Raw genomic sequence first — 12,777 nt, forward strand, 5'->3', positions numbered from 1 at the left:
TGATTTATCTCTTATTGCTGAGCTCTGAAGGAGGAAAGCTAGCTTCATTTCTTTATGATGAGTTAAAATGATTTGCATTTGCTTTGGATTTTCTTAAAACTCAAGAAACACAAAATTTAAATGTATTCCAGTCTTTTTTAAAGCCTGACTATAGCAAACAAAGAAGTCGGTCTAGTCTATAAATAGATGAGAATCACATCCAACATTCACTGGGAGTATATATGCACTTTGCAATAACTGCTGAAAGGACTTAACGTTATTGCTACTATGTGTTAGCATTAGCTTTAAACCTCCCATCAATGTCATTAAGCTGTGGAACCATTATAGAAATCTGCTGCACTTATATTGTAGCTAAGACATAAAGAGATTTATTTTTGTTGAGGTCTTGCAGGTAAGAAATCAGAGAAACAGTTGTTTCTATCCTTTTAAATTCACTTTATTAAGAACGGAATACAACAACAGGACAAAAAGTCACAAGAACACCAAAAAAGGGGAATGACTGATCAAATATCAAAAGGACCAAAGACGAAAAAAAAGTGACATCCTACTATCATGTAAGTACAGTCGTGCAAAGGTCGAGTGTGTTAAGCAAATCTGATACAATCAAGCATTTATCTCTAGTAAGTATCTTATTATTCCACTCTCTTAATCTATGATAACAGGTTCTCAGATGGTTTATTTCAAAGGATAAAGGTCCATCTCTTGATCTGGGATCAGCCAGCAATGCACATCACAGTATTTACAAAAAAAAAAATATTAGAGAGAAACAAATGGTTCACTGTGTTACTGATTGACTTGTAGAAAAATGAGACTCCGGAGTGTGAGTAAAAAAACAAAACACATGCTCACTAGCATTTATAATAAATAGTAAAATCACAAAAACAGAAAGTATTAAAACAAAGTTTTGTCAGTAGAAGAAAACAGAGCAGCTACTCAAACGCTCTATGAAAAAATCCACGGTACACACACAAACACTTCTGTTCCCCCTGTGCCATCCACAGCTGGGGTTCGGGTGAAGTTTACAGTCTGACATGCATACAGTCACTGGTGCCTCCACACTGCTGTCAGAATTATAGACCAAGAAAAGGTTACAGTTTGCTATACTTGCGGAGACTCTACGGAGACGGGAGGAAGAGTGACAAGAGAGTAAGTGTTCACATGGACCTCAGTTAAAGGAGGTTAAAACAACGAAACCTAAGGATCAGCTGCAAGTTTAAAGATTTCTGTTAAATCAGCAGGAGTAAAGCTAAGCATAGAGTATAGAGAGAGGCATGAGAAGAGATAGGAGTGATATGAACTACTGTCTGTCTTCAGGGGTTCTGCTTGGCATTGTATTATTTGGTTCTGTAGTAGCCGTGGCCGTCCCCTCCGGCTTTGTTGCCCTCTCTTCCGTGCCTCCTGTTCCTGTGATGATCGTGGTGCTGATTGTGGTGATGGCGCCGGTACCGATGAGAACGGCGAGCTGCAGAAGAAAAAAAAAAAAAAAAAATATTTGTAAAGTGGAAATGTGCTGCCATGATTACAGGCAAGGGAGCAGGCAAAAACTCTCTACTCAGGTAAGAGAACATATTACTTCAGACTGTAAAAGTAACTAGAGGTGTTACCTATTTAACCATTTAAATCCAATGAAAATTGAGTATTTTTGTTTTTAACATGTCTTTGTGGCATTTTTCTCATGATGGAGCACATATATAAAATAATTTAAGACTGAAACTGCATTCCTGATGATCTTTTTATTCAAAATGGTGAATCAGTTTTAAAAAAAGCTCCAATTTATGACATAAAAACTCCCAAAGTCTCACCCCCCCGCTCCATTCCAATACACAGGGTAATCCTTGGAGACAAATAGATGTATAAACATCTGTTTCTGAGCTGAGATCTGGCTCAAAATTCCTCCAATATTGTCTGCCAATTTTGTTGCACTGGTAATGTTAGCTTGGGGTTGTGAGGGGCCGTAAGCTAGCGGGAGAGAGTGTAAACCAAGGGATGATGGAAAATAAGCAGAGGCCCACTTCCACACCAAAAGTCCCGCCCACAACTCAAAGTTGAGTTTCTTTTTTCTGCTTCTATGCAGAAACTGTCCAAGAAAACAACAACAACAAAAAAATATTTTGCCTAAAAAAGGCACAATTATGATTAAAAGACCACTGCAAACACTTTTACAAAAGATAAAGATGACTGGAGTGGGTACTGTTTGCACATAACATCTGATTTATGTTAAAATTCTGTAGAAACTGGCAGAAAAAAATGTGCACGTATGCAATATGCAGATTAAACCTGCAGGCACATTACTGCATAGTGAATTATTCTGTAAAACAACTCTGAAGTATACTTTGTTACTATGAAGATAATAGTTCTTTAAAGATTAACTCTAATTACAATTGTGTTTTTGATGCTTTTTACACGTTCTTGTGGCATTTTTCTGTTGATGGAAAAAATATTGAAAAAAATAAGCATAAAGTTGCATTTCTAAGCATTTCTTGATTCAAATTATTGGGAATCAGGATGAAAAAATGCTGTTTGAAAAAGAGCTTATTTGGGATGTACAAAACATGCTTGGTGGGCCATAAGATCCCTGTTCCAAGCTCTCAGCAACTTATTTTGCCAGACAGAAATAAGTATGTAAAGCGATATATTCTAAATTCAGAGCAAAAACCCTAAAAAGGGTCAAGAAGAAAGGCGTATTACAAACAACACAAACCCACATAGAAGCATCTGCCTGAACAAGGACAAAATCTGGGCTTTAGGAGAACCGATAATCCTGCTCCACGCTTTTTACTAAATCCTACAGGTTAATGTGGAAATTTGCAGGTAGATAAAGAAGTGTAGATAAAAAATGTTGATTTTTTTTAAGTAAAAAAGTATTTTGTGTCAAGCCTACATCCTAGAAGGTAATAATTTTTGGACAGCTTGAATGTACACTACAAACACTGGAAAAAATTTTCATTCAATTGAAGCAGCAGAACATAAAGTCGGTTGAAGCTGCACACTTACACTTTGTACAGATGATTCTGGGTCTCTCCCAGCTTCCGTCGGCCCGGCATCGAACAGTGGGAATGTGGCGCTGAAAGAACCCTTCAGAGCACTGGTAGCGCACCACTGAATGGATGTCATAGTGGGATCTCCTCCGGCCTATCAAGTGAGCATTCTCCACTGCTGGAGGGGTCCCGCACAACACTGCAAGATCATTCGATAAAACAGCAGAACTCAATAGATACACTCCTAACAAAGTTAAGTTCAATAAAACAGCCTCTAATACTGTTTAACATTGAGCACAGTGCTGAATGTGAAGACTTGGGGCAACATGTTGCCTGAAGATGGCAGACTTGCTGCTGTTTCTGGTGACTGATGGGGGCGTTTTTGAAGCCAGAGGGTGGTGATGTGTCTTTTGGAAAAACAAGGACAGCAGTACGACCACGGACCCGCACAAACAAAAACGCTTCAACCTGTTCTCGCTCTCTCAGCCTCTGAGTGTGTTCTGTATGTTTTCATGCTATCCCATAAGCCTTTGCTGCATTTACAGGGATGTCAGAGGAAAAAGACTTCAAGATGACTTCAGGTCATTGGGTGTGGATCAGTCTACTGACTTCAACTAAATATGAAGACAATTAGGATTGTTAGTCCTTTAAGAAATAATAATCACAATTTTCACTTGAGTGATTATCAATACTGGAGCAGTTGTTGCACTAGAAATTTGGAAAGGTCTGACGACTAATTTTTGGTGACAAAAAAGTGCAAAAACAAGAGATAATGATGAACACCGATGACTAACACAAGGCCAGATGGTCACACATATGCAGCCAAACTGTCACTCCAAATGAATTCATTTTTCAGCTTTTTCTTGCTTTGTCGAACGAGGAGCTTAAAGCAAAAAAAGTTAAGACAGTGAGACTTTATTATGATGACTTCTGTGAGTTTTAGCAGCATGACAGTACCTGTGCCTTTTTTGCAGACATAAGGTAGATTGTAGTTGCAGGGAACGTCGTTCCACTTGCCGTCCTCGTGGGCGATGGTCACCACGCAGTCCTCGCCGCCTGCAAAGAAGTTATCCGGCTGGCTCTCTCTCCAGTTCTCATACACCTGCACAAGCAAAACATCAAAGAATTTACAGCTACAGCAGGGTAATATTTCAAAAAATGTGACCTTTTTTGGACAAGCACTCCATAAATTGTCTAACAAAAAGAAGACTGTTTTAGATTGATAGAACAACTCTTTAATGCTCTGCTAGTACACTTTATATCAAACTGTCCTTGTGATTGCATCAAAGCACAGGTGCAAAAGTTACAACAGATCAGTCAAAAGCAATTTACTAACTCAGACTGACTCAGCCCTGGTGACAGATTTTGTTTCGTCTGCTATTTTCAGTTTTCATGTGCAAATGCAGCATTTCAGGTTTGGTTCTTTGCTCAACATGAAAGAGTGATGCAGAAGGAGCAGCTGTGCTCCAAAGTCAGCTTAATATCCAGCGAATAACAGCCCTGTCGAACAGAAATGACATATTTATCTATCTCTTCATCGTATTTTCTGAAGTAGAATTAAATGTCACATCTTTGCGATCTGCAGCCAAACCCTACGGGGAGGTGACAAAGCACCAAGTTTTATGAAGAAAACCAGATGGCAGTGAAGAAATTTAACCTGATCTATAGACTTCTGCGCCAACACATCAATCTTACACATCTTAGGGCGTATTCAGACTCGGAAAGTCCGTTGGATCACTTAATTTGGTTCAGATCCAATCCTAAAGACTGCATTAGGCCTGGCATCTACCAGAGACTTCTGTTTCAGATCAAAGCTTGTAAACAAAACCAGGTGACTAAAGATCTCTTCAGTCATTGGCCATGAACGACAAGGCGGGCCAAAACAACAAGGTAAAGTCGTAAGTACAGAGCTTTAAAATCTTTGTCATGATAGTTAACTCCTTAAAACTTTTTATTTCGATTGCCACTTTGGAACATCAGGAACAACATTTTTTATTGTTACTTTGGTACGGTGGAGGAAAATGGTTACTGGCAAGAAGACTTGGCGTGTGTGCTTAACTCAAAGGATGTTAGCAACTGCAGTACTGAGGAGACGCCGGTAAGAAGATACGCTGATTCACTTATTTAAACTTCTTTCTTCACTTATCAATTTTGAACGTCAGTTTGAAGGCCAGATTTGACGTTTTTTCTGCTGGTTTGATATATTAAAACTAGGGCTGTCAGATTTGTCGCTTTAAAAACGCGTTAATCTGACACGTGCTTGACGCCGACAATTTTTTTGACACATTAATCGCGGATTTTGGGGACGTTTTAAATGTTCTGGAGGTTTAAGTGTGATCCAGCCCCAGCATAGCGGTCTGTCTGCCGGCATATTCATGGCGTGAGCTCCGCTGAGCTGCAGCCAGAGAACACGGCAGCAGTAACAGACTGTCAAACTATCCACAGTGTATCCCGCTTTTCTCAGTCTTTAATGTTTTAAAAAACAAAAGTTAATTGGAAATGATAAATCTCTATTTCATTGATTACTGTAGTTCAGCAGAGGAGGAAAAGATTTGGTCCTGACAAAAAATGAACATGAAAGTGTTATGGAAATTTTATTTTTGATGTTTTTTATTTTATTTTACTGAACGTTGATTGAAGTTTTGAATTTAAAATGCCCTTCACTTGCACTTGGGCTTTTGTTAGGCATTTTATGTTGCAGCCTTTTATTGTTAAGAAAATTTATCTCAATACAATGTTACAAAATAAAGTATTTCTGATGAAAACTATACATTTTGTCATTCTTGTTTTCATAATTAATGTAGAACTGCTAAATTCCATGAAGCACACATTTTTTTCCTTAAAAAAAGGCCACATATTAATTTGAAATTAATCGCGAGTTAACTCAGGACAATGCGATTAATCGCGATTAAAACATTTTAATCGCCTGACAGCTCTAATTAAAACCATACCGCTGGGGACGCTACGGCTACAAGGTACGCTAATAAGTGTTTATGACATAAAAATTGTCAGGAAAACAGTGTAAAAAGCAATGTGTATCACGTTAAATGTTGTTTTTAGGAGCTTTTATTCATTCAAACACATTTCAATGAGTTGCTGTTGCATCGCTGCTCCACATTTGTCCGCTAATAACCGGCTACGGTGGCCATTTTGGGTCAGTTATTTCACTCCTTTGTGTTCAATCTAAGGAATCTCAGAGTGAAACGAAGTCTAATTGGAAACAAACCAAGACCACCTCAAAAGATGGGTCTGAGAGTGGTTCCAGGTCCTGGACCAGAGTCCATTTGGGTGTATTTAGACTAAATTTTTTTTCCTGGAATTTTAAGGGAAACAAACTCTGGTTCACTTTAAGCGAACCAAATGTGTTCAGGCTGAATACACTAAAAACTAAGAAAATACTTCTGAATGAAAAACAAAAAGCTACTTAGCCACACACGATTGGTTAGTAATATTATATATATTTAAAAAAGATAACTTTTGTGCAATAAAATAAAGTTTTTTCATCCTGTGAGTCTTCTGATGTAGAAATGCAGACCTTTAGTCCAGCCTCCAACTCTTTCTCTGCTAACTTTCAAAAAAATCTTTCACCCTTTTTTTAAATCACTTTTCATGGCATAATTTAGACACAAATTATTTTAGTATATTATTAGAGAAGAAGAAAACAGACCAGATCGTTGCCGTCAGTCCACTGGAAGTCCTCCTCCACTGTGCGATCATTCAAACCGACCCAGGCGTTGTCATGACCAAGACCTGGAGCACATGAGTGTTATCAAACCAGCTGACGTGCTGTTTTCCTCTCTATCTTCATATATTTATTATAACTTCTCGTCATGATTTATCATCTTTACATCAGACTGTCCTGCAAATGAATCCCTTTTGTCTTCAGGATCTGTTTTTGACAGTCACAGCTAATCCTGCGTACCGTTGATGAACTCCTGCTCGTTTTTGGAGAGGACGCTGCTGAGGTGAGCACTGTGTTCTCTGCAGTCTTTCTCTGCATCCTCCCAGGTGTGTCTGTGGCTGAAGTATCTGCGTGAGAGAAAGCTCTCATAAGAATGCATCATTATTATATAATCAAAATAAACAGCCTTGCTGCTGTAGACCTGTGAGCACTCATGAATAATTTAGAGGTAAAGTATCAGTGTTTTTTTTTTTTTTTTCCTGCGCTTCATTTTTTTATGCATAAGCATTTGTGAACTTTCTTACCTGTAGCAGTGACCATGAAACTTCCTCCAGCCGTGCTCACAACCTTCAACGTCTACAATAGAGGAGAAGAAATGACACTTTAAATGATTTCTTACATAAATTGCAGTGAAAGATGGCAGAAGAAAGTGTTTAATCTCATTTAGTGAGTCAGGATTAATGTATACGCCTGCATCATCCTAAAAAAAGCTAAATACATGAACTGCAATTAAAGACTTATTTTCCATTCACGGCACACGCGGCCCCCTCTTTGCACTATTGATATTCATTAATAACACCGAGGCCTGCGCATTCATTTACAGCTGCAAAGGTTAGATATTCATTAATCCTCATTAATGCAAACATAAAGCATACACACACACGAGGAGGTGAGAGCTGGAACCACTCAGGTGGTGAATCCACAGCGTCTGAGTGCATCTGCACGCAGATGAGAGCGTGTGTTTATGTCACACAAAAAAACCCAACACACAAAACTGCCTGTTTTTTGGTGAATTATGGGCACCCAGCCTGATGTCTGAGGGTTGATTGCTGCTGCATGCCTCTTTGATTAGCTTTTCAATATTAGACTTGCTGAATCAAAGTACTGCAGGCTTAGTTCAGGCTATATTTTGAGGAGCTTTAGATGTGCCTGCTTTGTTTATTTGTCAAAATGTCTCCGTTTTACATTTATTCCCTTTCACATTTATTTTTCACTGTCTCCCACATTCAGAGTTTTTTTTAAATCAGTGCTTTCTCATATTTTTTCTGTTTTTATCTGAAATTTCTAAAGATTTCCTAGAAATTGGATTTGTACTTTGCTGTGTTCTAGTATCGCTGCTGATTGTCGAAATAGCTTCTGGATCAATAATTATCTGAATGTATCTATTTTTACACAGAAGAGCTTCAGATACTGTTTTTGTTTCTTACACACCAGAGAAAGCAAAATGAAAATTATATTTTTGGTGTTTGTAACATGTTCTTATGTCATTTTTCTGATGGGATAGACAAATATGAAGAAAATTGAGCTGAGTATTTCTTTATTTAAACTGTTGTGAATGAGGAGCAGACAAATCAATGGCGTGTGAAAAACGTATACAGTCATGTGAAAAAATGATGACATTCTATGAAAGCTTGTAGATTTTCTCACATTTTTGATTACACATTTAATATCAATTTGAACATCGTTAAGTGATCCATGTGATTTAAAACTTTCAATGAAATACAATTTCAAAAGAATGTAATTTCTGTTCATGTTTATTTGTTTATTTGGAACCACATTAGCTTCCACAAAGTGGTCGCTAGTTATCCTGAAGTCCAAAAGCATAAAATGTGCGAAAACGTCAAATGATTTCACAAAATTCCAAAACTAAATAATCATATTTGCATCAAAAGCTAAACACATTAAAATAAGTTAAAAACAAATTAATTTTTGTACCCATCATACTAATAACACATATATTTAATAAAATCAAATCATACAAATTGTAGAGCTATTGGAAATGGTCCTTGTATGTTAGTTTTAAAATCTTTTTGAAATATGAGTTATTAATAAGCCTAATCCTCCCAGAAAGTTGATTCTATGCAACAGAAGATAAATAGAAGTGTCCTTATCATACAGTTGAAAAAGGAACAATCAATCATCAGAGCAGACGAGTTTGATATCGATGACAATATTAATATCCACAGTACAGTAGTTTCTTTACCAAAAATAGTGAAAAACTGCAGAAAATTTGATTTTTATTTTGCCTAAAAATGGCATAATTATAGTTAAAAGACACTAGGAACAGTTTTAAAATAGATCAAAAGATGATCAGAGTGGGACTTGAAAGCAGCTCACCAACATAAAGAGAATATTTTTTTGTAATTTTCCCATTAAAATGTTTTTCTTGTGGACTTCTTCTTTTATTTTGCTCAGCTTTCATGCACCTCCACTGCCTCCCTCCTGCACTGTGACTGCACAGGGGTTCATAGGGAAGTCCAGGAAGGAGAAATAGATATTTTCGGTCAAAATGTGAGGAGATTCATTTTTCATCCAACATAAATAGAATGAATAGATACGTTTTGGAAGGCTCATCATGTTTGCCTGCACCAAAAAGATAAAACCCTCACAAGCAAATGCAGATTGTGCCCCAGTCTGTCAGCAGAAGCAGCTAAATGTGGCGCCGGTGCCTCTGGCTGCGCAGGAGGCTAACCCTGTAACAGAAGTTCTTGATTTTTAATTGGGCTAATTGTTTGATGTTGAAAATTGGCACTTGAAGAGGTTATACAGCCCCAACAAAGGTGCAGCATATATTTCAATCCCATGCTACAGACATACAAATTATTAGTCTTAGTCACTGGTGTTTACCAAATGGGGTGTGCAGCTCTCTAATCAGTATTTGTTATTTTTTCGTCACGTTGGAAGAAACGCCATTATACATGCAGCGAAAAGTGACAATGTGTGATATTTTTATGACATACAGCACTGAGAAACAGCAAGCAGCAGTTATTTACCAGCAAGAGTCAGATGACTCACAAACGGAAGCAATTTTTCAGCCTATACGATTTCATCCGATGCAAAAACAATCCGGTTTTGTGCGATCCAGAAAGCGCATCTCTCTGCGGCAGTGCTTCTAACCTTTCTCACACGTGTCTCCTCCGTAGCTCGGCAGGCAAAGACAGAGGAATGAATCAATCTTGTCCACGCAGGTCCCTCCATTTTCACATGGTTCAGACTGGCAGTCATCTACATCTGTGAGGAGGAGGGGGAAAAGGTTCTCATTAGGCGTCAAATTGAAGAAATGTATTCTGCTGAAGTGACCAAGGAAAAAAAAACTCCAATTCACATTCTGACACAAAATGAGTTTGTTATTGGTCCTGCTTAAAAAATGGAAATGTGTCCCTGTTGGTGGGCACATTATCATAATTCAGGCAGTGAGGAGAATGCAGACAGCTCAATCACCATTACTTGGTTAGCCTAATTCTCTTGCAGGAAGACTCTTTAAAAGCTTCTCAAATGTTAGTACGTGTCTTTGTCTTAAGAACTCCTCTTTTAATAACTTTTTAAACTAATTTTGTCTTTACAAATAAGAGATTCAAAAGATTTCTGCGTCTCCATCAATGTGGTTACAGTGTAAATTGACTGGGCGAGTCAGTTTTGGTTCGACCTGGTTGACTCTGACCCTGCTGGAGATGCTTTCTACAGAAGTCCAACTAGCTCCAAGGCTGTCTATATTCTCTAACCACTCTGCAAAACAGCCGCCGACGGGAAGGTTTCTCTACAGGGATCGATAAGTATCGCTCTAGCATGTTAAAAGGACGGCACAAAATCTCCCCCGCAGTAGGTTTTTTTTTTTTTTTTTTTTTGGAAGCTGGAATAACAAAATGCACCCCAGTATCGCCAAAATTCATTAAACTCACAGCAAGAGTGAGAAAAGAAAGCTGCTTACAAGCTCAAACTTATTTCAAAGTATTTTCTATACATCTTACCGGATATAGGTCCAGGAAAAATCAGCCAGCTAAAAGGGCTGGGCAGATCAAACTAAAAGGACCTTTAGTTCTATCAAGGCTTTTTTCATCAACAGACTAAGTGCTGGAAGCAAAATAGTTCCGTATTAATTATAACTCATGGTCAGTAAAGTCTGCCGCCTTTTGTAGTGGTGTGACAAGATTATTCTTGAATCTCTCTGAAGGCAGATTTTCCAACTTTACTTCTTGCAGACACTTCAAAATCTTCAAAAGTTTGGTCTGACTTTAATCTGGCAGCAGAGTTTGCTTTAGTGGTTCATGAAAACTTAAGCTCTTTAAAGATGGATGAAAAAAATAAAAGTACAGGCTGTTTATTTAGGGCTGATGTACGGAAAAACCAGAGATTTAAGCTAATATTTTTGCCCGCAGGGGTTCAAACAGCCTAAAAGCTGTGATCATTCAGTGTTTGTGAAAAATGAAAGACGATCTTGAGAGCAAACCAGGCAAAGTTTTTCCGATTTTGTTATGTCTTATATATAAAGGCATCACAGATGTTATTTTTAGTGAAAGTGGATGTACATATCATTTTAACACTGTTCATTCTATAAGGATTTAAGTAAATCAAAACAAAAAAGTAAAAGTGATGAATCTAGTGGAGAAGAAAGTGTGGATTACTTAAAATAGCTCATTAGACTTTAAAGATTTAACAAGAAACATACATAAAAACCATACAGTTCAAATAAAACATATAGTAGGATGTGCAGATTTGGAGTTGAAAACTAAAAATGGTCCTTTTCTGTAGCTATAACAGCATTTCTTTGTTGTTTGGGATAAAACTGATGCTGTAGTCCATCTTTTTCATCGTGCAGAAGAGAAGTCGCTCCCCAGAAAGGTAATGATGCAAATTCTGCAAATCCACCACAGGGTGTTGGAGCATGAGCATCCATCAGCTGCTAGCTGTCAGTTTGATTCTGTGCCTGCTCCTTTTTTTTTTTTTGTTCTTTTGGCAAAAAAAAGCTGTGAAGGACTTTGGTTGAGAAGAAAATATGCGACTCAGTGTGAACAGTTTATGATTTAACAAAAACATGCTTCTGCCATCTTTGGAACTCGTCTTTTAGCAGTTATTTGTATTTTTTCCAAATAATTCACCACAATATTTAACTATAAGTCAAAACGTGAAAAAATCATTTAAAAAAATCCATGTATTGCAGTCCAATTTAGCAATAGGGCTTGTTGTCGCACATTTATAGTGTGTCTTGATGAGCAGAAGCTTCAAGAGTGCTAATGTGTGAGTCAGATGGAGCAAAGTCTAGAAAGTGGAGTCTATATGAAAACACAATAGCTTGTCTAAGATATTAACAATATTTCCCCATTTCTCACACTCCATTTGTAGTGGCATTGAAGGTGTAGTGGTGTTCAAACTTGTTTTTTTCTTAGGGGGAGGTGTAGCGGGCAAGGCCAGCCCTGGGCTGCATGGCACCCTGGGCGAATTGTGAAAATGGGACTTCTGCCCCTGGGCGTGATTTCTGCCCTGGGCCGGCCCTGGTAGCGAGTATACCTCTGCCGGGTAGAGTGATCCAGATTGCACTTGTGACACATAGGAGAAAAGTGTTTCTTCACATGGGTGTGCTCTGAAGCACAGGATAATGTACAGTATGTTATGACTGTTTTTGCATGATTTTTGAAAGCAATAAAACCAATGTTGTTTTGTATTCTCTGAGCAGAGGCCGCTAAGCACTAGCATACATGACTGGAAACTATTAATGACGTCATCGAGTGGCCAAAATGTCCAAATTTGAAGACTTTGGCTATGACTGAATTCCATTACTACTTACTTATACTTATACAATTCCAAAATCGAGTTCCCTAGAAATTTCCCAGAAGTCTTTGAGAAAAACCACTGTGCATCAAGGCTCACCACATTTTTAAATACAGACCACAATGCATTGCATTTGAAAAATGGTTGCAAAAAATATATTTAAATGTAATTTTTTAATAAATTATCAACATTGTCATCATAAAAACACAGGGGATTCTTAAATAGACATTGTAAATGTCCGTATTGATTAGATTGTGACTTCGTGAAATCTGTGACATCAAACTTTTAGAAAAAAAAAAAAAAATTCACACAAGAGGTCAGAAAAACAAAAGATTTCATCTGCCAGTTAAT

The 12,777-nt window shown here is 37.7% G+C and overlaps 1 protein-coding gene across 2 annotated transcripts in view; it reads right to left on the reverse strand.

The window, feature by feature from the left end:
* Positions 1–414: 414 nt before the first annotated feature.
* Positions 415–12,777, reverse strand: part of LOC112147329 (neurocan core protein) — a 43,512-nt gene continuing 31,149 nt past the window's right edge. For both annotated transcript variants that reach the window (XM_036216340.1, XM_024273637.1), the window contains exons 14-20: positions 9,778–9,891; positions 7,185–7,236; positions 6,901–7,007; positions 6,646–6,728; positions 3,936–4,080; positions 2,995–3,177; positions 415–1,462 (exon numbers count right to left, since the gene is read on the reverse strand). In XM_036216340.1, the coding sequence (XP_036072233.1) occupies positions 1,335–1,462; positions 2,995–3,177; positions 3,936–4,080; positions 6,646–6,728; positions 6,901–7,007; positions 7,185–7,236; positions 9,778–9,891 (812 nt within the window). In that variant the 3' untranslated portion in view covers positions 415–1,334. The remainder of the gene's footprint in view (positions 1,463–2,994; positions 3,178–3,935; positions 4,081–6,645; positions 6,729–6,900; positions 7,008–7,184; positions 7,237–9,777; positions 9,892–12,777) is intronic.

The sequence above is a fragment of the Oryzias melastigma genome, linkage group LG17 (assembly GCF_002922805.2).
Source record: "Oryzias melastigma strain HK-1 linkage group LG17, ASM292280v2, whole genome shotgun sequence".
Classification (NCBI taxonomy): domain Eukaryota; kingdom Metazoa; phylum Chordata; class Actinopteri; order Beloniformes; family Adrianichthyidae; genus Oryzias; species Oryzias melastigma.